The sequence below is a fragment of the Tachypleus tridentatus genome, chromosome 7 (assembly GCF_004210375.1).
Source record: "Tachypleus tridentatus isolate NWPU-2018 chromosome 7, ASM421037v1, whole genome shotgun sequence".
Taxonomy (NCBI): domain Eukaryota; kingdom Metazoa; phylum Arthropoda; class Merostomata; order Xiphosura; family Limulidae; genus Tachypleus; species Tachypleus tridentatus.
The window spans coordinates 125,254,476-125,280,030 of NC_134831.1; the positions used below are offsets into that span (position 1 = coordinate 125,254,476).

Sequence of the window (25,555 nt, forward strand, 5' to 3'; positions counted from 1 at the left end):
ACAACAGGAATTCAAAAAAGAAGACTAGGCTTCTGATATTAGTGGAGTGTAAAATATAACTGGAAACAACACGTATACAATAAATAAAGTAGTTTGAATAGTAATTAATATGTAATTAGAAAATAGTTAATAAAAGAACAAAAAGAACTTACGACTTTCAATTTTCAATAAGCACGTTTGAGTGTCATGTGGATAAGTTTCAAATTTCATTGCACAGGATAAGAGCAGAGTTAGCCTATAAAAGTAATAGAGTTTATGAACTGTAGAAACACTAATGAACAAAGTTAACCTAAAGAACTAATTACAATCAGTAGAAACAGACAAGAAACAAAACAAGCTACAGAAGTAATAACAATTAGTAGAAATATACAAGAAACAAAACAAACTACAGAAGTAATAACAATTAATAGAAACAGACAAGAAACAAAACAAACTACAGAAGTAATAACAATTAGTAGAAACAGACAAGAAACAAAACAAACTACAGAAGTAATAACAATTAGTAGAAACAGACAAGAAACCAAACAAACTAAAGAACCAATTACAATCAGTAGAAACAAACAAGAAACAAAACAAACTACAGAAGTAATAACAATTAGTAGAAACAGACAAGAAACCAAACAAACTAAAGAAGTAATAACAATTAGTAGAAACAGACAAGAAACCAAACAAACTAAAGAAGTAATAACAATTAGTAGAAACAAACAAGAAACCAAACAAACTACAGAAGTAATAACAATTAGTAGAAACAAACAAGAAACAAAACAAACTACAGAAGTAATAACAATTAGTAGAAACAAACAAGAAACCAAACAAACTAAAGAAGTAATAACAATTAGTAGAAACAGACAAGAAACCAAACAAACTAAAGAAGTAATAACAATTAGTAGAAACAGACAAGAAACCAAACAAATTACGGAAGTAATAACAATCAGTAGAAACAAAACAAACTACAGAAGTAATAACAATCAGTAGAAACAAACAAGAAACAAAACAAACTACAGAAGTAATAACAATTAGTAGAAACAGACAAGAAACCAAACAAACTAAAGAAGTAATAACAATTAGTAGAAACAGACAAGAAACCAAACAAACTAAAGAAGTAATAACAATTAGTAGAAACAAACAAGAAACAAAACAAACTACAGAAGTAATAACAATTAGTAGAAACAAACAAGAAACAAAACAAACTACAGAAGTAATAACAATTAGTAAAAACAGACAAGAAACCAAACAAACTAAAGAAGTAATAACAATTAGTAGAAACAGACAAGAAACCAAACAAACTACGGAAGTAATAACAATCAGTAGAAACAAAACAAACTACAGAAGTAATAACAATCAGTAGAAACAAACAAGAAACAAAACAAACTACAGAAGTAATAACAATTAGTAGAAACAGACAAGAAACCAAACAAACTGAAGAAGTAATAACAATTAGTAGAAACAGACAAGAAACCAAACAAACTACGGAAGTAATAACAATCAGTAGAAACAAAACAAACTACAGAAGTAATAACAATCAGTAGAAACAAACAAGAAACAAAACAAACTACAGAAGTAATAACAATTAGTAGAAACAGACAAGAAACAAAACAAACTACAGAAGTAATAACAATTAGTAGAAACAGACAAGAAACAAAACAAACTACAGAAGTAATAACAATTAGTAGAAACAGACAAGAAACAAAACAAACTACAGAAGTAATAACAATTAGTAGAAACAGACAAGAAACCAAACAAACTAAAGAACTAATTACAATCAGTAGAAACAAACAAGAAACAAAACAAACTACAGAAGTAATAACAATTAGTAGAAACAGACAAGAAACCAAACAAACTAAAGAAGTAATAACAATTAGTAGAAACAGACAAGAAACCAAACAAACTAAAGAAGTAATAACAATTAGTAGAAACAAACAAGAAACCAAACAAACTACAGAAGTAATAACAATTAGTAGAAACAAACAAGAAACAAAACAAACTACAGAAGTAATAACAATTAGTAGAAACAAACAAGAAACCAAACAAACTAAAGAAGTAATAACAATTAGTAGAAACAGACAAGAAACCAAACAAACTAAAGAAGTAATAACAATTAGTAGAAACAGACAAGAAACCAAACAAATTACGGAAGTAATAACAATCAGTAGAAACAAAACAAACTACAGAAGTAATAACAATCAGTAGAAACAAACAAGAAACAAAACAAACTACAGAAGTAATAACAATTAGTAGAAACAGACAAGAAACCAAACAAACTAAAGAAGTAATAACAATTAGTAGAAACAGACAAGAAACCAAACAAACTAAAGAAGTAATAACAATTAGTAAAAACAGACAAGAAACCAAACAAACTAAAGAAGTAATAACAATTAGTAGAAACAGACAAGAAACCAAACAAACTACGGAAGTAATAACAATCAGTAGAAACAAAACAAACTACAGAAGTAATAACAATCAGTAGAAACAAACAAGAAACAAAACAAACTACAGAAGTAATAACAATTAGTAGAAACAGACAAGAAACCAAACAAACTGAAGAAGTAATAACAATTAGTAGAAACAGACAAGAAACCAAACAAACTACGGAAGTAATAACAATCAGTAGAAACAAAACAAACTACAGAAGTAATAACAATCAGTAGAAACAAACAAGAAACAAAACAAACTACAGAAGTAATAACAATTAGTAGAAACAGACAAGAAACAAAACAAACTACAGAAGTAATAACAATTAGTAGAAACAGACAAGAAACCAAACAAACTAAAGAAGTAATAACAATTAGTAGAAACAGACAAGAAACCAAACAAACTAAAGAAGTAATAACAATTAGTAGAAACAAACAAGAAACAAAACAAACTACAGAAGTAATAACAATTAGTAGAAACAAACAAGAAACAAAACAAACTACAGAAGTAATAACAATTAGTAGAAACAGACAAGAAACCAGACAAACTAAAGAACTAATTACAATCAGTAGAAACAAACAAGAAACAAAACAAACTACAGAAGTAATAACAATTAGTAGAAACAGACAAGAAACCAAACAAACTAAAGAAGTAATAACAATTAGTAGAAACAGACAAGAAACCAAACAAACTACAGAAGTAATAACAATTAGTATAAACAAACAAGAAACCAAACAAACTAAAGAAGTAATAACAATTAGTAGAAACAGACAAGAAACCAAACAAACTAAAGAAGTAATAACAATTAGTAGAAACAGACAAGAAACCAAACAAACTACGGAAGTAATAACAATCAGTAGAAACAAAACAAACTACAGAAGTAATAACAATCAGTAGAAACAAACAAGAAACAAAACAAACTACAGAAGTAATAACAATCAGTAGAAACAAACAAGAAACAAAACAAACTACAGAAGTAATAACAATTAGTAGAAACAAACAAGAAACCAAACAAACTAAAGAAGTAATAACAATTAGTAGAAACAGACAAGAAACCAAACAAACTAAAGAAGTAATAACAATTAGTAGAAACAGACAAGAAACCAAACAAACTACGGAAGTAATAACAATCAGTAGAAACAAACAAGAAACAAAACAAACTAAAGAAGTAATAACAATTAGTAGAAACAAACAAGAAACCAAACAAACTAAAGAAGTAATAACAATTAGTAGAAACAAACAAGAAACAAAACAAACTACAGAAGTAATAACAATCAGTAGAAACAAACAAGAAACAAAACAAACTAAAGAAGTAATAACAATTAGTAGAAACAAACAAGAAACCAAACAAACTAAAGAAGTAATAACAATTAGTAGAAACAGACAAGAAACCAAACAAACTAAAGAAGTAATAACAATTAGTAGAAACAAACAAGAAACAAAACAAACTACAGAAGTAATAACAATTAGTAGAAACAAACAAGAAACCAAACAAACTAAAGAAGTAATAACAATTAGTAGAAACAGACAAGAAACCAAACAAACTAAAGAAGTAATAACAATTAGTAGAAACAGACAAGAAACCAAACAAACTAAAGAACTAATTACAATCAGTAGAAACAAACAAGAAACAAAACAAACTACAGAAGTAATAACAATTAGTAGAAACAGACAAGAAACCAAACAAACTAAAGAAGTAATAACAATTAGTAGAAACAGACAAGAAACCAAACAAACTAAAGAAGTAATAACAATTAGTAGAAACAAACAAGAAACCAAACAAACTACAGAAGTAATAACAATTAGTAGAAACAAAGAAGAAACAAAACAAACTACAGAAGTAATAACAATCAGTAGAAACAAACAAGAAACCAAACAAACTAAAGAAGTAATAACAATTAGTAGAAACAGACAAGAAACCAAACAAACTAAAGAAGTAATAACAATTAGTAGAAACAGACAAGAAACCAAACAAACTACGGAAGTAATAACAATCAGTAGAAACAAAACAAACTACAGAAGTAATAACAATCAGTAGAAACAAACAAGAAACAAAACAAACTACAGAAGTAATAATTGTTGTCTTTTTTGAAAGCAAATAAAAAAACAAGAATTGTAACTATTCTTATATGAAATTTTGTCAATCATTTTTGGATAAGTCGGTTTGTTTGTAGTAAAGCACCTTATCGAAACCCGCTTTTTAACGTTGGATGTTGGTAGATTGGTTTGTTTTGGTTTGTTTTGAATTTTGCACAAAGTTACGCAAGGGTTATCTGCGCTAGCCGTCCCTAATTTTGCAATGTAGGGCTAGAGGGAAGAGAGCTAGTCATCACCACCCACCGCCAACTCTTGGGCTACACTTTTACCAACGAATAATGGGATTGACTGCCATATTATAACGCCCCCTCGGTTGAAAGGGCGAACATGTTTGGCGTGACTGGGATTTGAACCCGCGACCCTCAGGTTACGAGTACAGTGCCTTAACCACCAGGCCATGCCGAGCCGGAAGTTGGTAGGCCTACTGCCGTTCCACTGAGAGGCGGAACGTATCGGTTTGATGCACCTGTTGTACTTCTTGTTATAACGTATTGAGGAAACTAAATACTAAATGATATAGTTAGTAACTTCAAAATAACTTTCCACTGATTATTTAATCTCTGAGAACAAAATATGTTATATTTATTTGTTATACGTGTATGAATTCACGGCTTCGAAATTTCGAAAATCCTTATGTTTTAGTTTTTTAAACAATCTAAAACTTTTGCCTGTGCTCTTTAACTATTAATTTCTGTGCCTTCCCACATCAAAAAAAAATCATATAAAACTGTAAACTTATCTATATTGTCCACCGGTGAGTAAGCGGTAAGTTTAAGAACTTACAACTCTAAAACCAGAGGTTCGGTTTTTACGTGTGTTCTGTGCTGTGTTTGGGCTAATATAAGAGCAATTTATTTTGTTTTGATTTGGAAAACATTGCATGCAGTTTCACATCGTTTACGATTATTGGCGGGCAGCTGAAATAGCTTTGTTACTCGGCTTACGTTGTATATATACATATGTTTGTGCGTGTGTGTGTTGAAGACTGCTGATAGAAAAGAAAGGAACTGCCTAACACATATATACAGTCATTAAACAGTCGGTCCGTTTTCTGTCCAACACATATATACAGTCATTAAACAGTCGATCCGTTGTACAATATTAACTAAAGAATTTGGCAAAATGTCATAACAGTAGTCTCAAACTTATATTAATTTAGGTTACCATATGGTGAAGTAAAACGAAATGAGATAAACTGTGTTTTTGTTTGAAATAGCTAGTTAGGAAGTACAGTGCATCTTGTACTACGTTTTAAACTTGTTTTGTGTTTATTTATATACATTTGTTTTTAGATTTATTATCTGTGTGGCTTTCTACTTGCTTCTTTTACAGTGTCCTTTGCTGGGACAGCAGTAAGTCTTCGGATGTAGAACGCTAAAATCAAAGGTTCATTTCCCCTTGTTGGATACAGCAGATAGCTCGATGTGGCTTTGCTATAGCAAAACACACTCACACTATTAATAGCCATCACCTCGTCAGACACGATTAGAACTTTTAATACCATCTGCTAACAACTGTTTACACTCTGGTAAAAGACGTAACACCGTGTAAATATCCTTTCTCGAAAATGTCTGAGACACGTTTCTCCATCACCAAATAACTATACAGGAATGGACAAACTTATCTTTGCGGCACAGGAATTATATATAAAAAAAAAGAAAACTGTATAATCGCTTTTGGCAAACACTATATCGGTGCTAATGATATCATTGGTACGTCATGGGTTGCATAGCAACGATTTGTCACTATACGAGAGTATAAAAATCGTTTTAATTAATTGTCACCCTGTATAAATTACCATAACGCTATATATGGGGAACAAAACAGGCTGTTAAGTTAATGACCACTCATCGTATATTTGTACAACTTGGATCTGTTTAGAGACGTGGATTCCTACGAAATCATAACAAAAAAGTCACTGACTAGTATCCTTGTGTGTCGTTTCTTAACTCATTGAATGCCTTTAAACCAATGTAACTGAATCGATAACATGGTAAAGAAATGATAAAATAAAACAAGACTGGGATGACGTAGATAAGATTTACGAACCTCCAAAAAGTTAGGCCCCGGCACGGCCAGGTGGTTGAGGCACTCGACTAGTAACCTGAGGATTCTAATTCCCGTCACACCAAACATTCTCGCTCTTTTAAGCCAATCCCACTATTCGTTAGTAAAAGAGTAACCCAAGAGTTGGCGGTGGGTGGTGATGACTAGTTGCCTTCCCTTTAGTCTTACACTGCTAAATTAGGAGCGGCTAGCACAGATAGCCCTCGTGTAGCTTTGCGCAAAATTTCAAACAAACAAAACCAAAACCAAAAATTAACTTCCACTTATCTTACTTGTAGACAACATAACAATGCGCTTCCATCAACATTAAATCTTGTCGTCTCAGGCGCATAAAAAATGTTTTCTGGCTAAGTTTTATTTGAAATAGAACTAAATGTCCAAAGCTCAAAACGCTTTGAACTTCGGAAGACAAACTGAGGAAAACATTCCGAATTATTTACTCAAAATGTTTTTCTTTGAAACATAGTAGAAAAACTAAGAAACAGAATAATTGACAGAAAAAACATAAAGTAATTTCGTATTACACCGGTTCACGATATTGCATATTTCAATGTATTCAAATGCATTCATCTGAAAACAAAGAAACGCACGAGGGAAATTTATTAGACAATTGAAGTAAAGTAGTTCACATGAATAACACTTTGCGATCTGAAGCGATGTAATTGTTACAGTTACAAGTGTTGTCATACTTCGTCTGTTGACAGTTCATTTCGTATAACAATAAGTGCAAAAACGAGAAACGTCATGAACTAATAATCCACTTGGGGGTCACTGGTATATTTACTGACTTTCAACTCTAAAATCCTGTGTTCGATTTCTCGTAGTAGGCAGATCACTGACAGTCTATTGTGTAGCTTTGCACTAAAGCGAATACATATACAAAGTGGTTCAAATACTCTATGTTGTAAGCATCAAACTTGTTTTACTTCGATTAAGCAATTGTCTAGCTACGTCTCATTTTGATGGCTTAAACAATCAGTGGTCACTATTTGACCAGGTAGTAATTCGTAGTAACCCATTAATAATATTCAGAACTGATCTGAAAATTCTTGTGGTTTAATATTTGACAAAAAAGTGTGTTTTCAGATTGAATTGTTCGTGATTGTTTGATTTAACTCTGTATACTGAAATACAAGTGCCGTTACTTTCTGTTATTTAGTTAGAAATACTCCGTTTTCTGTATTACGATGGAACAACAGGAAAACCGTTCTACTGTCCATTTGTTTTGGAGTAATACCACATTGGGAAACCTGCTGTATCCATAGCGGGAAATCGAACCCTGGAATTTAGCACTGTAAACCCGTAATTTACCCCAGTCTCACCTCGGAACCATAAATCCCACTGCGTGTTTTAGAGCAATACCACATTGGAATATCCGCTGTGTCCACAGCAGGAAATCGAACCCAGAATTTTAGCGTTGTGATTCCGTAAACTTACTGTTGTCTCACTAGGGGGTAGGACTATATGTTCCTTATCAGATGGCTTCATGATTAGTTTTCAAACACATATTCATTTCGCAGTAACAAGTTCATGAGGTATTATTAAAACTAGCATGCTGATGTTGCTTTCAATACTAAAATTAAACCACTGAAACCATTTAAAAAAAATCTTACTTCACCATATAGAGAATGGTTTTATCGTAGTACAGCCAGATGTAGTGATTGGGGATGGTCATTTCTTGGAATGTCACCTTTTTAGCGTTCTTGAAGAACGAGTCTGGTCTCCACATTTGTTTTAACCAACTTACAGGCAGAAGACGGTAATATGTAGTCATGTTTTCTGGTAGTCTTAGTCGGTAGTCCTTCCAACTCTGGGACATAAATATATCTGCTACGTATGTCTAAGTAAAGGGGAAAATTATTAATCTGATTAGAAAATAATTAGATATAATCTCAGTATATACATCTTAAATATTCATAGTTTTGCGTATAAACCACAATACAAAATGTAGAGGGTGCTCTAAAATTATCTTTCCTATTTTTAAATTTAATAATAAAATAACTAAAGAAATACAACCAATGCAGTTTCTAATATCTTTGAGCCCAACTAAAACAGTTTTTATTGGCATGTCACTTGACTTCCACGTGCACAAAATTAGTGACTCTCAGTACGTCTAACCGATATTCGATTTCAGTCCAGTTTCGCTGCAGCATGCCAACAGTTACAATATTTATGGTATTCAATATCTTAGTTTTTGGCTCAGTGATCTTTACTATAGATATGCGATATACGATATCCTTAACATACCCGCGAAGAAAGAAGCCTAGTATAATGGCATTTGATGAAAGCGGATGACACGGAATTGGCTCACCAGTCAAAAGAAATGACTCGTTGAGATTTTTCTTGCACAATTGCCATTTTACGAGGTAACATTACTCACCGGAGTGAAAAAAAAAAACAAGACAATAAAAAGTTCTTTCTTCTTGGCTGAAAGACGTTTGAAACCGCATTGTACTTCTTCGGTTATTTAAATACTCAATTTGAAAATAATAAATGTAATTTTGTCCCCATGTATTAGGGAGATAAACATAACATTTTCTTATTGCACTTCAGTCGTGTATCGAGAACAATGATTGGTTGGTAGCAAAGTTTCAAAACAGTGATTGATTAAGAAAATCTGTATAAAAGGCAAATACTACTAGCATACCATTCCTGAATTCTGCAACAACGAAATAAACTCACGTGATAATAGTTAATACTATAATTGGTTGGCCTCGATCCAGTTAGGAAATATTAACACAGCATAAAGCCTATATATGTACAGAATTGTGTGGTATACCCAGTAGTAAATAAGAGGCAACTAAATTAAAATGTTGAAATGGGCATCGAACCATAAACAATAGAAAGAGCAAAGCTGGAAATGTGTGCTATTTATAGATGAGCCCAAACTCGAATTTTTGTTCAACTATCAACGACAATTTGCTGAATAAAGGGGAAGATAAAAGCATCACGGTCAATGTTGAACATCTACAGTGATTCATTGTGAGGAACAGCTGGTAGAGATACGGAGGAACCTTTCTTCTCAAAAATACAACATATTATGATCCCTCATGTAGATCCCTTAGAAACATAGGATGGGGACTTATCTTTCAACAATACACTTGTGGTAAGCATACAGCAAGTGTGGTTAAACGGTAATAACTCGACGATAAATTAACCAACATAATACCCACAATCATGACTTGATGTACTCAAAGTCCCAAAATGAAAAATTTCGAGCCTGTTTAGACTTACATAAAAACTGATAGATACCATGGGAACTAAACAGCATTGGTGACGTGTGCAGAGTAAAAGAGGACATGGAGAACAATATTTGATCAGTATACGTTGATGAACATGTACAGAAAACTGAAAGAAAGGTGGATTGTTTTGGGCAACCCAGAGAACTCGTACACAAAATACTATTAGTGCATTGTTGAACTTATCCACTATTATTTTCTAATTTTACACAATAATATTTTTACCATTAATAACTTCACTTTTGAATGTGTTTCCATAATTATTTCCATTACTGTGTCTATGAATAACAAAATGTCCAATGGACAATAAGGACACGGATTTGGATTGTAACTTATTTATATTTTAAACATCACAAACTGGGAGAAAACAGACACATGTTTTTTTCCTGAAACCACATTAATACAGACTCAGGTTTTTTCCTGAAACCATAATAATACAGACTCAGGTTTTTTTCCTGAAACCATAATAATACAGACTCAGGTTTTTTCCTGAAACCATATTAATACAGACTAAGGTTTTTTTTTCCTGAAACCATATTAATACAGACTCAGGTTTTTTTTCCTGAAACCATATTAATACAGACTCAGGTTTTTTTTCCTGAAACCATAATAATACAGACTCAGGTTTTCTTTCCTGAAAGAAACTATATAAATGTTTTAACGAGTAGATAACATTTTAAAGTGTCATTGATTATACAAATATTTACAACAAATTTGTTTATTTTTCCTATATTATTTTATCATAGTTAAATCATTTTACAAAGAAACAACTGGTACGTTTTAGCTAACTCTAAAAAGAAACGTTTATTTAATATAGCTTCCTACCATAGATCCTTCATCAACGGAATCTAGACTCAGAACGGTAACGTGGAAGCTAACAACTGTTGGTTCTCCTGCAAGTGTACAATAGTCTAATTAGAATAACGTTATCGATTCACAGGATACATTTTAAAGATCCTGCTGAAAATACAACTGTTGTAGTTGACTGTATACACACTTTTAAGTAAGTGTTTTTGTCATTCTCGAAACCATATTTTTTATTACCTGTCCAGGTTATTAGTTGATAATAAAATACGACATCAGTTTATGATTTTACTTTATATTGCATAGTCTATAAGTTCTTGTCATAACATAAGAACGGTTACGAACTATCAAACAAAGTAGAAACACATATACTCAAATTACAAATATAACACAAGGAACTTACATGATCTGTTACGAATGTTAAATGCAGGATAAAAATAGCTCGTGTGGTTTGTTAACTCTTTAATTCACAAATAATTCTTCAGTCAAGATAATAATTAGTTTTATAATGATTTGTATTTCAAAGATTATCCTTAATAATATGTTACTTTTGTAGGATTATTTTTATTTCGACTGGATCATAGACGAACAAGAGTTTCTAGGTAAAAGCAATATCAAAAACTACACCACCTGAATGGTAACGGTAAAATAATATCAAATATAACACCACCTGAATGGAAACGGTAAAACAATATTAAAAACTACACCACCTGAATGGTAACGGTAAAACAATATTAAAAATGATACCCACTCAATGGTAACGGTAAAACAATATCAAAAATAACACCCCCTGAATGGTAACGGTAAAACAATATTAAAAATGATACCCCCTGAATGGTAACGGTAAAACAATATCAAAGATAACACCCCCTGAATGGTAACTGTAAAACAATATTAAAAATGATACCCCCTGAATGGTAACGGTAAAACAATATCAAAGATAACACCCCCTGAATGGTAACGGCAAAACAATGTCAAAAATAACACCCCCTGAATGGTAACGGTAAAACAATATTAAAAATGATACCCACTCAATGGTAACGGTAAAACAATATCAAAAGCAATACCTCCTAAATGATAACTTATGTTTGTTTTATTATAATGATTTGTTAATATCACTCCAGTGGGTTCATTGTGTTTCATTTATCTTTTATTTCTAGTTAAGTCTTAATATTACTCAGAATAGACTAGATAGTTTTAGGCACAAATATATAAAATAAAATAGCTAAATATATCACTGACGGCTAATTAACTTTTAACCTAACATTAACTACGTACCAAAATTGTTATCCACAATTCTTAAATCTTACACTGATCAAAATGGTTTGTTTGTTTGTTTTGGATTTCGCGCAAAGCTACACGAGGGCTGTCTACGCCAGCCGTCCTTAATTTAGTAGTGTAAGACTAGAGAGAAGGCAGCTAGTCATCACTGCCCACGGCCAACTCTTGGGCTACTCTTTTACGAACGAATGGTGGGATTAATCGTTATATCATAACGTCCCTACGGCTGAAAGGGAGAGCATGTTTGGTGTGACGGGGATTCGAACCCGCGTATTACGAGTCGAGTGCTTTAACCACCTGGCCATGCCGGGCCACACTGATAAATTGCTGATAACTTCCACTAGATGGTGCATCTCTTTTATTTAATAAAATAAACGAACAGAAAAAAAGCTTAACCACATTGATTTCACAGAATTATCAAAACCCTTATGTTTCAAGTGAACAAAGATTATTAAATATTTCGGTACCGTTTTCCTTGGGTGGTTGGAGTCTATCATAATCCTTGGAATTTTCTGGAAGAATACCGTCAAAGTCCAGATTCTCTCGACTCAACCCAGAACAGAAACTAAAGATAAAAATGAATAAAAATTCTTTACTCATTCATATACAACTGTACATAATAAATAATCAATTTTTGTTACTCTGTAAGTCATGTTGAAATGTCTCATCAAGATCATTTTCTGCATATATAATTTAGTAATTTGAATAATTCGATGTGTTTAGTCAAAACTTAAACTTCTAGAAGCTTTAGGGAAAGAGCATCATACGTCTGGCACTCTTTCCTCCAAATCCTTATATAAAAATCTATACTTTTAAGTTTCTGTTAAATATAACACAAATAATATTATCTATCATTGGTTTGTTTCTGAGATAGCAGAACAACACACATATACTAAAGCGATCCACAAAAAAACTTCGTTTTACTAATAGAAAATAAAAACACAGACATACCCCATTAAATCTAAAGAAATGGACACGGCTCTAACAGCTAAAACACAACGATTTGTCTAATAGTTGAAATATATCAAATCACCGATGATCAACATAAATCGTTTTGTTACAAATATGTAACAAGGAAGGAAATTTCCACGAAAAGGTTATAATGAAAGTTTCTACACCCAACGTTATTAGAACCAGTTAATTTCAAGTCCATAAAATATATTATCTTCATGTTGTACGTACATACCTATCAGACGTTACGATAAACAGTTGCAGCAGTACAGAGTATATGGCTTGTTGCTTCATATGTTCTCCCGGTAAATTACCTGAAACACGAAGTCCATGATTTAACCAAATATTCTAACTGTAATTTTCATAATAAAACTACAGTCAAACAACAGTCAACAAAAATCGATATACTCCTATATGCCTGAGCATCCTCACTGGGTATCCAGTGCACTTTTCCAACGGAAAAACAAAATAAATAATTTCTTATTACCATTCAGAACGTGTACAAGTGAGTATTTAATCTCTTTAAGTCCTTTCCACCTTTTTTTTTTTTTGCCAACGAACTTTAACAAATTCATAACTAACTCGTCATCCTTAAAGTACGAATACTATGAAACTACAAATACTATTGGCTAAATTAGGAGGCTAGTTTCCTTTCAACCCTTCACTCTTTAACTGCCTTCTCCAAATAGCCTACAGCTATAGTATATAAAATATTATTTAGTTAGATGATTGTTTAATAGTCATTAACAAATGTAGTTATTTGCATCAAGACTAGAGCAGCATGTAGCATCCAAATAATACAGCCAGTGGGTTGCTGATTTTGTAATTTTTTTTTGTCAGCTGGGTCTACACGGATTAGTTTTATGGATTGAATTTATTCTATTTTCAGTCTAAGTACTATACCTTATGATATTCTAACAGTGGTTCATAATGATATATGTATGTAAATTTTCAATAACGAACATTGAAATGGTTTTACAATACTTATGTAAAATAATTTACTGTATCAACACTGGACCTCGAACATGTAACTGAACAACGGAAATATAGCAACACAAAAACTGTCTAAACAGTCAAATTACCGATTTGTCATTTCTTATCACAGTGCATTCACACAGTTGGCAGAATACTGATGACGTAAGCAGTTCCTACGACAACTGAAGGCAGATGTTACGAAATAACTAATACATAACAATTTTCTACACAATGTTTCGTCAAATGTTTTCTACTACTGAAACCTTGCAGTTAACAGTTGAACAACTGTTAACATAATGACATAAGAAAGGTCAGCTATGAGCTACCAAAATCTTCTACGTTTTTAAAGACTTTTAGGTTTTAAAGACCATTGGGAGACCCCAAAGTCAAACCTGGGGCGCTCAGAAACTTCTGTTTCTCTTCAGCTCCGCTCATGTATGAAGGTTAAAGTTGTCATGAAGTGTAAGGTAAAAAACACTTGGTTGTTTTACGTATTGGTAGATTTCTGATGGTCGACTTGGGGTTATTCGGACGCAGCTGCAATGAAGGCCAGATGAGCCGGAGAAGAAATGGTGTCACAAGCTGAGGGAGGTAAAAGAGGGCAGAGTAGGGAAACAGATTAATGTAGATACTGCATGAAATAAAGAAATGTAGAAAGGTATAGTAACAGCATTGACACAGGATAACGGCCCTCTTTTCAGGGCCTGGATAGAGAAATACCCAAACTTTTGCTGTAGAGGAAAACGGAAGTACCCCGAAGAAAACCAACTTTCACGTTCAGGGCGTTGAATAATCTACCCTGAACGTGCCCTGGATAGCTGGGGAAGGCTGAAATGGAACATCAAATAATTATGGGGGCTAGACAAGGCTAATCATAACTGGAGAGAGACTGTACTAATCGGCAGCTTGAAGCCTAAGGTTTGCCATCGCCTCAAAGTCTCTCTCAACCTCTAGTCTTATTTTCTCAGAAAGTTTCGGAAATAATCTTTTCGGCACAGGAAGATGTCTATCTTCATAAATTGTCTGGGCACTAAAGTCGTACTCGTGATCCTCTGCACAGGCTTGTGATGATCTTGGTTTCAGGAATGTGGACCTACTTCGTGAAGGGGGGAATAAGACAAGTGGTTGGTCATCAGTTACTGAGTTGACTGGTAATTCCTCTATTGTCTGGGAATATTTGTGTCTTCTGGGTGCCCTAGTTTGAGTCCCTTGAGAATTGGTGGGTTGCATGTATGTTATATGAGTTACTTGCATGGTAAGCGTTTGGGTTGACGTTTTAAAAGTTGGGGTGTTTAATGGCGTTTGACTGATTTTCTTGTTATTTTTCGTCTTATTCTGGCCTTGTTCGAGGGCCTTATCCTCGTTAGTCTGAGAGTGAACATTATTCTTGGTAACTGTTGGCGTTATGCTGGTTGTTGGCTTCACGGGAGAGTGATATGGATCACTAAGCATGTTTTCCTCGTGTGATTGTTGATTAGATGGTGATTCGGTAAGTTAAGATGAGACTTCAGGTTTTGGTCTTAAAGGTTTAGAGGTTCCGGAGTTGATGGGGCGGCGGTAAGGACGTTGGGCAGTAAAATGAAATATGTGTCAGTGGCACCCGTTATGTAAAACATGGTCAACACTTTGCTTTGAAGTAGTTACAATCTCGATGAACCTGGTGGGTTGATTAGACTTCTTGGAGAAAATTCTACATATATCAGTCAGTATATATATCAATCTTGTATTGGATTTCCAAGGCAATCTTGATTTAACTAGGCTGGATAGATGTGTCAACACCTTTCAGGAAAAGAGAAAAACAGGCTGGTCGGGTTTTTGACGGGAGAGCAGATAACATTGATTGCAGTATTCCAGTTTTTACGTAGGTAATATAAGCCTGCTTGAGTGGAAGGCTGGAGGAGAATTCCTCCTAGTATGCGTGTCTTGGACGGGTCGATAGACGCTCCTGGTTTAGCCTGGGCGAAGAATGTGGCGATTTGTAGTGGCGGGAGATGTGGCGGCAGGTCGTCGACAATTACCGGCGGGACTGGTGGCGCGATTGGCGAGGAAGGTCCGGCTAGTGAGAACACCGTGCTAACAAGGACAAGGGAGAAGCGCGTCTTACTTGTTCAGTGTCTTAGCTGGGAGCTCTTCAAATCTTCTACTGCTGGTCTGCTTTACTTAAAATTGTAAGAAAGACAACACAGTAACCTCAAAACTACTATATTCTTAACTATAATTCTTATTTTGGTAGACGAATCGGTTAGAATTACAATTGACATATATGTAATAGAACAAAACGCGTGTAAGTTTTTAGTATTTGTTTGTACAAACCCACACAATGGATTATCTGTGTTGTACCCACCACGAGTATCTAAACCTAATTTATAGCGTTGCAGTCTCACATATTTCAGGCTAAGAAATGCGTGAGTAGGTGTAATAATTAATTTTCCTATTTGACAACCTTAATCTTATATATATATATCTATCATCATATATATGATGTTTAGATTTATGAGCTAATCTTGTATATTTTTTCTTAAGTCATATGTCTTAAACCAATGGTTAATACTAAGTGACAACATGATCCCTTATAAACCAACCACGTTCTAAATCAACCACATTCTCATAAGACTGTTCATAATATCTGATACACTTTGCACATTGATTGTGCAGATTCTGAACTGGGGACACAGAATATTAAGAAGTTCAGGCCACGTGATAGGTTTCTGAGCATTTCTTCTTCAGACATATTTTGTTTCCTTCATTTGTAATATAGTTTACTTTGGGTATCATAACAGCACGTACTGAATAGTCTTCTTATGTTCCTAACAGTATCACACTTTGGTGTTGCCAAATAACGTAACATTAGGAAACTGCAATTTTATGGCTTTTCATCTAGATTTCCTCAAAGTTAAGTATTTCAGTTTTGTAATTTACAAAGTGTTAAACTTCTGTAAGAATTAATTTAAAAGGAAATAATGTTCGAAAGAGTTATACAATTTCAAAGACTCAGTAGTTTCAGTTATACGACTTAGAAAATTCTAAGCTCAACTGACAACCACTAAACAAGGAAATGAACCCCCAGGTATACGGATGTATTTTACAAAATAGGCACTTACACTGCTTACATTTACACTTACGCTTTTGTGTGTCATGTGATATGTTGAATGCAGCAGTGGTTCAAATTAAATATTTGGGATGTTAAAATCTATAGTTTTGTACGAATTAGTAACTCGAATTACCGAAACTGACAAGCTAGAATACAAAATACAAACCTACTATCTTTTCAATTTGCTAAGATATCACTGATGTACTAAATCAAAACAGTGGCCCCGCTCATTTCTGTTCAAATTTTGAAACGGTCCCATATATTCCGTTACTTTTATATATGAAATGTGAATAACCAGTCAAAAGATGGCCAGGTAGTTAGAGCGCTGGACTCGCAGTATGAAGGTCACAAGTTCGAATCCCCGTCACCAAAACACGCTCGCCCTTTCAGCCGTGGGAGCGTTATAAGGTTACGGTCAATCCCACTATTCATTGATAAAGAGTAGCCCAAGAGTTGGCGGTGGGTGGTGATGACTAACTGCCTTCCCTCTAGTCTTACACTGCTAAATTAGGGACGGCTAGCGCAGATAGCCCTCGAGTAACTTTGCGTGAAATTAAAAACAATCAAACCAATATTCTTGAATAAAAATAAGTCCAATTAAAATATACCCTGAACCATAATTATTAGTTCACAAAACCCATTACCGAACTAGAAATGATGACATGTGAAGATGATATTCCAAACTTTAAATCACAACAAACAAATAAATACATCACTCATTTAATCATCCTTTATAACACTATAAACCGGCTTCGTTACTCATGGCCCGGCATGGCCAGCTGATTAAGGCGCTCGACTCGTAATACGAGGGTCTTGGGTTCGAATCCCTATTACACTAAACATGCTCGCCCTTTCAGCCGTGGGAGCGTTATAATGTGACGGTCAATCCCACTATTCATTGATAAAAGAGTAGCCCAATATTTCAGAGCCTTACAATTTATGATGGGGAAAAACGTTGCTCATCAATTTTGCATGAATTCAAATTTGGTCATAATACATCACAAACAGCTCACAATATCAACCAATTATAGAGCGAAGGAACCACTTCTGAACGTAGAGTACAGCGTTGTTTCAAAAGCCGTCCCGAATTTAGCAGTGTAAGACGAGAGGGAAGGCAGCTAGTCATCGCCACCCACCGCCAACTCTTGGGCTACTCTTTTAATAACGAATAGTGGGATTTACCGTCGCATAATAACGCCCCCACGGCTGAAAATGTGGGTATGTTTGGTGTGATGGGATTTCGAACCCGCGACCTCCAATTACAAGTCAGATGCCCTAACTACCTGGTCATGCTGAGCTTAAGGTATTCAAACCAAAATACCTACCACGGTATCCGGATACAGAAATTTAAGTGTTTTCTTTCTTATAACAAAAGTACGTCGGGGTATTTGTTGTGTCCTCCCGAGGGAAATTGAACCCCTGATTTTAGTGTTGTAACCAGTAGAGTTACCACTGTTCCAGAGGGAAAATTTAACTGATTTAACATTTTATAGCTCATAAGTAATAACAGTTTTTTAAGCAAATAATTTTATAAAGGATTTGTTATTAAAGAGCAAAGGGATTTTGGTTGGTTTGTGGTTTTACACTTCGAGAGCTGCAAGCGTAGCCTGGTGGTTAAGACACGCGACTCGTAACCCGAGGGTCACGGGTTCGAATCCCTTTCACACCAAATATGCTCGCCCTTTCAGGAGTGCGGGTGTTATAATGTGACGGTCAATCAGTTAATTTTCTTGCCTAAGTCTATAGCATGTAAACCCAAACACTGAAGGACTGAATGTTCAGACTAAAAATAACTTAAGGTTCCGAAATTTTCGTTTTATTTGCTAGCAATGAACAGTATGAATTCTAAGCACATTTTCTAAAATTCAGAAAGCAACTCAAAGCTGCCCTCCCCCTAAAAAATCCACGTAAAAAGTATACTTGTGAACAAATGGTGAATAATAAAAAATCGACATATGCAAATGTAAGAAATTAATGACTAAATTTTGGACCACTAATAATTTTACAAATTACAAATATTTCTTTTCATTCTTAGAGAAGGGTTACAGCGTCAATTCGAGGCATATTTGCTACGCTTCAGAAAGTAATTTAAAGCCCCCCCACCCAAAAAATAGCTATAAAAAAACAGAGTATACTTCAGCAGAAAATTTTTAATAATAGCATACTACACCTTAAATATTCAACGCCTTTGGCTAATTCAACTTAAATCGGAGAAAGATATTGGAGTTTAGATTACTGTGCATATAAGCCTCTAAGCAAAGTAATTATTTTTTAGCTGAGAATCCCAGCACATCTGAACAAAAAATGAGTGGTGTGAAATTTTTAGCCACTCATCCAGTGATTACTGTTCAGTTCCTTCCCTCTTCAATAATACTTTAATTCAGGTTTCCTCAGGGGTGGATATACTGTCTTTTTGTTGTTGTTTCTTGGACCGAACAGCTAATGGAAACTTGAAAGAAACCACAGAGACCATCAATTTGAAACAAGCGACTGCGCAAACGGCTAGATTTACTCAAAAATGGAAAACAACGTGATAGGGGAATTAACCGTAAAAAATAAATAAATATAAAGTAACTAGAAAAATAAATGAGAAAAGTTTTGCTTACTCAGTAAATGTCGTTTTATAATTTTGTTAATATATAAAAAAACTTACTTTCATAAGATTTACGTTAACAGAATATCGGCAAAATCCTGAAGCTGTTTAATTGTCTCAATGAATACGAAATTTTATTTAAACAAAATAGGCTTAATAATTTCAAGAAAACTATTGCTTTTACCTATATCTTTAAACCTTTACAAGAGAGAAAACAAGTTCTTTATGTATGTGTAAGGTGCTTTTATATTATTATAGTCATTATTTCAACCAATAGTGGGACTTACCGTAACATTATAACGCCCCCACGGCTGGGAGGACGAGCATGTTTGGCGCGACTCGGGCGCGAACCCGCGACCCTCAAATTACGAAGCGCACGCCTTAACGCGCTTGGCCATGCCAGGCCCGAGTCATTATTAATGCTGCATTGTTCAGGTTTATTGAACAATGATGAAGTTTTGATAAATCAGTATAGCTTAATGACCAGTGGTAACTCGAATCACAGATTAGACTTAGAATTTATTTTTTAGTACTCGCAAACTTAGTAAAATTTTATTTCATTCGTCATTCAAGGTGGGCGCTCAATAGTTGTAGAATTAAGGGTTAAGATACGATAATAAATATTGTGTTAAATATCACAAATTATTTTTGTATTTTCTAAAGGCCTGGCATGGCCTGATGGTTAGTGTACTCGACTCACACTGCGTTGTTGTCGGTTTAAATCTCCATCACCAAATATGTTCACCCGTACAAACGTTGAAGCGCTTTTACTACGATGACCAATCTCACTATTCGTTGATAAAAGACAACCCTAAGAGTTGACGGTGGGTGGTGATGACTAGCTGCCTTCACTTTGGTCTACCACTGATAAATTAGAAATGGCTAGTGCAGATATCCTTCGAGTAGCTTTATGGAAATTCAAAACAAAACTTTGAAGTTCCGTCATACCAAACGTGCTCACCGTTTCACCTGTGGAGATATTATAATGTGACAGCCAATCCCATTATTCATCGGTAAAAGAATAGCCCAAGAGTTGGCGGTGGGTTGTGATGACTAGCTGCTTTCACCTAATCACCTGGTCATGCTTTCCCTCTAGTCTTACACTACTAAATTAGGGGCAGCTAGCACAGATAGCCCTCATGTGGCTTTGCGCGAAATTCAAAAACAAACAAACAAACTACGTCCTTTCCTGGTGGCCCCCCCGCTAGTACAGCGGTAAGTTTACATATTTACAACGCTAAAATCAGGGGTTCGATTTCCCTCGGTGGGCTCAGCAGATAGCCCGTGTGGCTTTGCTATAATAAAAACACACCCTTTCCATCTATGTTATTATTATGTTTAATGTAATAGTATTTCCTAATAAGTCACTGAACATAATCCAGTATGACCGGTGGGGCCTTAGGTTAGTGTTCCGAGATTGAAAATTCCCAAACGACTTCTACACTTTCGATCTGTTGATGGACCATGACAATGATTGTAAAATATCTCTATTTATTCATTATTATGGATGGTTTTAAAACAATCAGAAGCCTTAGCACATTCGAATGGTCGACTATTCTTCTTTAAGAATAAAAAGGATAAAGGATAATAAATATGAAAAAATTCGCGCCATAAAAGTAGAAAATATTTGACGGGAAAGCTAGCCAACTTCGACTGAAGAAGTATATACTATTAGAGGACAGAAATGTCACATGGCGCAAGGTTATAAAATAAGGAAGGGTGTGACTAAAGCTTTTGTTTTTGAATTTCGCGCGAAACTACACGAGGGCTATCTGCGTTAGTCGTCCCTAATTTAGCAGTGTAAGACTAGAGAGAAGGCAGCTAGTCATAACTATCCATTGCCGATTATTCCGCTACTCTTTTACTGACGAACAGTGAGATTGACGACTAAAATGACGAGAATGTTCGGTGTGACAGGGATTCAAGCCTGCAAATCCTTGGATTACGAGTCAAGCTCCCTAATCACCTGGTCATGCTAAGCCTACTAAATGGACATTAACCTAGATTAGTTCTACTAAAAGAGCATAGTTGGATGTGTTTTGTTATTGTTGCTTATGGTGTTTTTTATGTTATTAATAAGATATGCCGCTGATTCACATAGCTACAAAAACAGAAACGAATAATGTTCTTAAATGGTTCATATTCAGTTCACTTCGAAATTATGCACGGAAACAGAAAAATACAGTAACAAAGGATAGGAGACAAACAGAAATTGCAGCTTTCTTTATTTATTTTTGGTAGAAACTGTCAAATCAAATGAGTTGTGGTAAGCACGTGCATAACATATACCGTATTACTCCGAATTTAGGCCCTGACATGGCCAGGTGGGTTCGACTCGTAGTCTGAGGGTCACGGGTTCGAATCCCTGTCGCACCAAACGTGCTCGCCCTTTCAGCCTTGGGGTGTTATAATGTGACGATCAATCTCACTATTCGTTGGTAAAAGAGTAGCTCAAGAATTGGCGGTGGGTGGTGATGACTAGCTGCCTTCCCTCTAGTTTTACACTGAAAAATTAGGGACGGCTAGCGCAGATAGCCCTCGTGTAGCTTTGCGCGAAATTCCAAAAAAACAAATCATACACATCCCAATAACTGATATCATCCATGCATTTTTGTGCAAGAACTATTACATCTTTGTAAAAATTGCATTTTGGCAATGTTTATCTGTTTAATATGGCATATGGTGGTAATTTATTTCCATCTGCAGTTACACATAACATAACACTAACTCTTAACTTTTCATAACCAGTGATTTCGATTGTCATCTGTTTTTCTCCTCTGGCATTTACAGTGTAGTTGCGCGCCATGTCAAAAACACAACAAAAACAACTGCTGTTTCATCTGCATTGTCGATTTGGTCTAAGGAATACTGGTTCCTTTGACGTAAACTAAAAACGTAACGTGGATATTCAATAAGTTTTGTTTCCAAATCTGATGGTAATTTTTGACTAATTGTTGTCCTACGCCGTAATGATAAACCTTCTCTTTTCATAAATTTCTCACACCATCTATGACTAGCCTTGAAAGAAACACCACTGTTTCCTGCGCCTTCCTTTGTTTTTAACATTAAGACTTCTCACGTTTCAGGCAGTTTTATTTTTCCTGATTCTCTGAAATACGTTAAAATGGCTGCGTCAATTTCAGGAGGTCTTCCTTTTCTTCGGCCAGAAAACTACTTTGTACTCTTCTTGCAAGCAAACAAGTTGGTTTTTATACCACGCCTGCGACGTACATTTGTCTCTCTCACTGTACACTTTTTACAGACTGCACAATTCCTAATATATTTGGCGCGCAAAATAACTTTTTTTTTAATTCAGCATTGTAAATAAAACGCTTTTCCATGGGGAAAAACCACAATAAAAAAACACAATATAATAGCGTCTTAACAACAGGAAAAGTTATACAAAGACTGAAGACGGTGATATCCAACTACACCGGTAGAGGCGCTGACATCGGCAAATTTAACGTTTAGTACGTGTTTTTTTTTTCAGTCTTTCTGAGTTAGGTTCTTTTGAAATATAGTCCAATCTGTTTGTTAATGTTAATATAGGATTTTTCGAAATCCTTTGTTGTTCGAAAAAAAATGATGGTTTCTAGACTTTTGAAGAGTGAAAAATAATACCTCGGATTTAAGACGCACTCTGGTTTTCAGTTCGAAAAAATGCGAAAAAAGGTGCGTTTTTAATTCGAAGTAATACGTTATTATTAATCAACTCATGTTAATGGTATATCATTCAAAGTCTTAAGTTGTTTTATTATTTAATATCTTTTCAGAAAATCAAGTTACTTAGTGCCTTTCTTCATTAGACACAGGCATCGTCACGTGGTTAAGACACTCGATTCATAACCTGAGAGTCGCGGGTTCGAGTCCCCGTCACACCAAACATGCTCGCCCTTTCAGATGTGGTGGCGTTGTAATGTTACGATCAATCCCCACACGACGACTATCTGTGCTAGTCCTAATTCAGTAGTGAAGGACTAGGTGGAAGGCCCACCCCACCAGACAATCCTTTAGGCACTTATTTATCAACGAATTGTGGGGACTGACTGTCACGTTATAACGTCCTCACGGCTGAGATGGCTGTCATATTCGATGATGGAAATTCTAATTCATGATTTTCAAATAGCGAGTGCCGTGCCAGGCCTCAAAACTATCAATAATATATTATGTAAATGCATGGTTTATTAGGATCCCAACCTTAACAAACTGTGAAAGACAAATCATGTGCTAATTCATCACTTAATGGGAAACTGTTTTTGTACAATGAACAAGCTGTGAAACACGTTAAAATCCTCCAAAGTATAAATTGACGTTGCAAACTTATAGATAGATCCCTTCGGCTGAAATTAACATATCTGTAAAATTATGATATGTAACAGGCCTATATTAGAGACAAGGTCAAATTCAACTACATTAAACTAATTCTTAAATATTGTAAAGTTAGGTCAGACTATTCAGGTCATGCTATAATCCTACACGCTTTGACCACTGATTATATGAAATTAATTAAAGCTGAAAACAAGAGCTTCTAGTCGTCCCAGCCCTCAAGCGGTACAACGTCATGTCTGCAGACTCACACCGTTAGAAGCCGGGTTTCGATACCCAATATGTAGCTTTGTGCTTAACAAACAAACAGGGCCCAGCATAGCCAGATTGTTAAGGTGCTCGACTCGTAATATGAGGGTCGAGGGTTTGAATACCCGTCACTCCAAACATACTCGCCCTTTCATCCGTGAGGGCGTTATAACGTGACGGTCAATCCCACTATTCGTTGGTAAAAGAGTAGCCCAAGAGTTGGCGGTGGGTAGTGATGACTAGCTGCTTTTCCTCTAGTCTTACACTGCTAAATTAGGGACTGCTAGCGCAGATAGCCCTCGTGTAGCTTTGCGCGAAATTCATAAATAAAAAAACAGCTTTTGTTTTAAACCTAGAGTTAATTTTGTATTCCCAGCGTTCAGAGATTTAAATCTAAATATTGGTTAAGTTATTACTTTCATATTTTTTTTACATTTGCCTAAAAATCAGAGGAAAATACAGCAATTCTAATCATTCATTTATAGATATTTGTTTGTTTTTTTTTCAAAACTTTCACGCAAAACTACTGGACAAACAGCTATCAGCGTGTAGACGTCCCTAATTTTTATTGGCCCGCCATGGCCAGGTGGTTAAGACCCTCGACTCCTCTTCCGAGGGTCGCAAGTTCAAATCCCTGTCACACCAAAAATAGCCCTCGAGTAGCTTTGCACGAAATTCCAAACAAACCCTAATTTTAATTGTTAAAAAAACTAGTAAGGAAAAGCAACCAGTACACAGTCCTCACCGCCACCTCCTGGGCCCTATGTTAACTGGCAGGCCACTCCCGGTCTCACTTATACGTGAAATAGAAAACAAAAGAAATGTATTCCTGTGTTTTTTATCTCATTAACTCAGACCACCCAACATAAAAGATAATGGTGCAATATTTTGGAAAGGTTTAGTGTTAACTAATTTTTCATTTAAATAATAACAGCAAAAGTACATCAGTAAATGTGTGTCTTTCTTATAGCAAAAGGGCTATCTGCTGAGCCCACCGAGGTGGATCGAAACCCTGATTTTAGCGTTGTAAATCCGAAGACATACCGCTGTATTAGCGGGGGGCACAGTAAAAGTAATAAAGATGGTAGAATATTGTGCTACTTGAAACCACTACTCGTTCATTATTACTACAAGAACGCCCCCCGCTAGTACAGCGGTATGTCTCCGGATTTACAACGCTAAAATCAGGGTTCGATTCCCTCGGTGGGCTGAGCAGATAGCCCTATGTGGCTTTGCTATAAGAAAACACAAACACACACTACAAGAACAGTGTACATGTACAAAAAATAAAAATCAACATGTCAAGGAGGAATGAACAGAATCTTTTCTATTTCCTTCATTCTTGTGGACGAACAAATTACTGGTGTGTAAAGTAGAAATAGACATCACTGACGTTACCTCTTCACCAGTGATTCCGATGTGCGCATTTAACTGACAACACAGTCTGTTATAGTTGTCGTAGCAACAGAA

At 35.0% G+C, this 25,555-nt stretch overlaps 1 protein-coding gene across 1 annotated transcript in view; it reads right to left on the reverse strand.

The window, feature by feature from the left end:
- LOC143256527 (glycine receptor subunit alpha-4-like) overlaps positions 1–25,555 on the reverse strand; it is a 49,644-nt gene that overhangs the window by 19,905 nt on the left and 4,184 nt on the right. Inside the window, exons 2-6 of the mRNA XM_076513872.1 lie at positions 13,087–13,165; positions 12,368–12,465; positions 10,641–10,708; positions 8,190–8,416; positions 153–235 (exon numbers count right to left, since the gene is read on the reverse strand). Of these exons, the coding sequence (XP_076369987.1) occupies positions 153–235; positions 8,190–8,416; positions 10,641–10,708; positions 12,368–12,465; positions 13,087–13,145 (535 nt within the window). The 5' untranslated portion in view covers positions 13,146–13,165. The remainder of the gene's footprint in view (positions 1–152; positions 236–8,189; positions 8,417–10,640; positions 10,709–12,367; positions 12,466–13,086; positions 13,166–25,555) is intronic.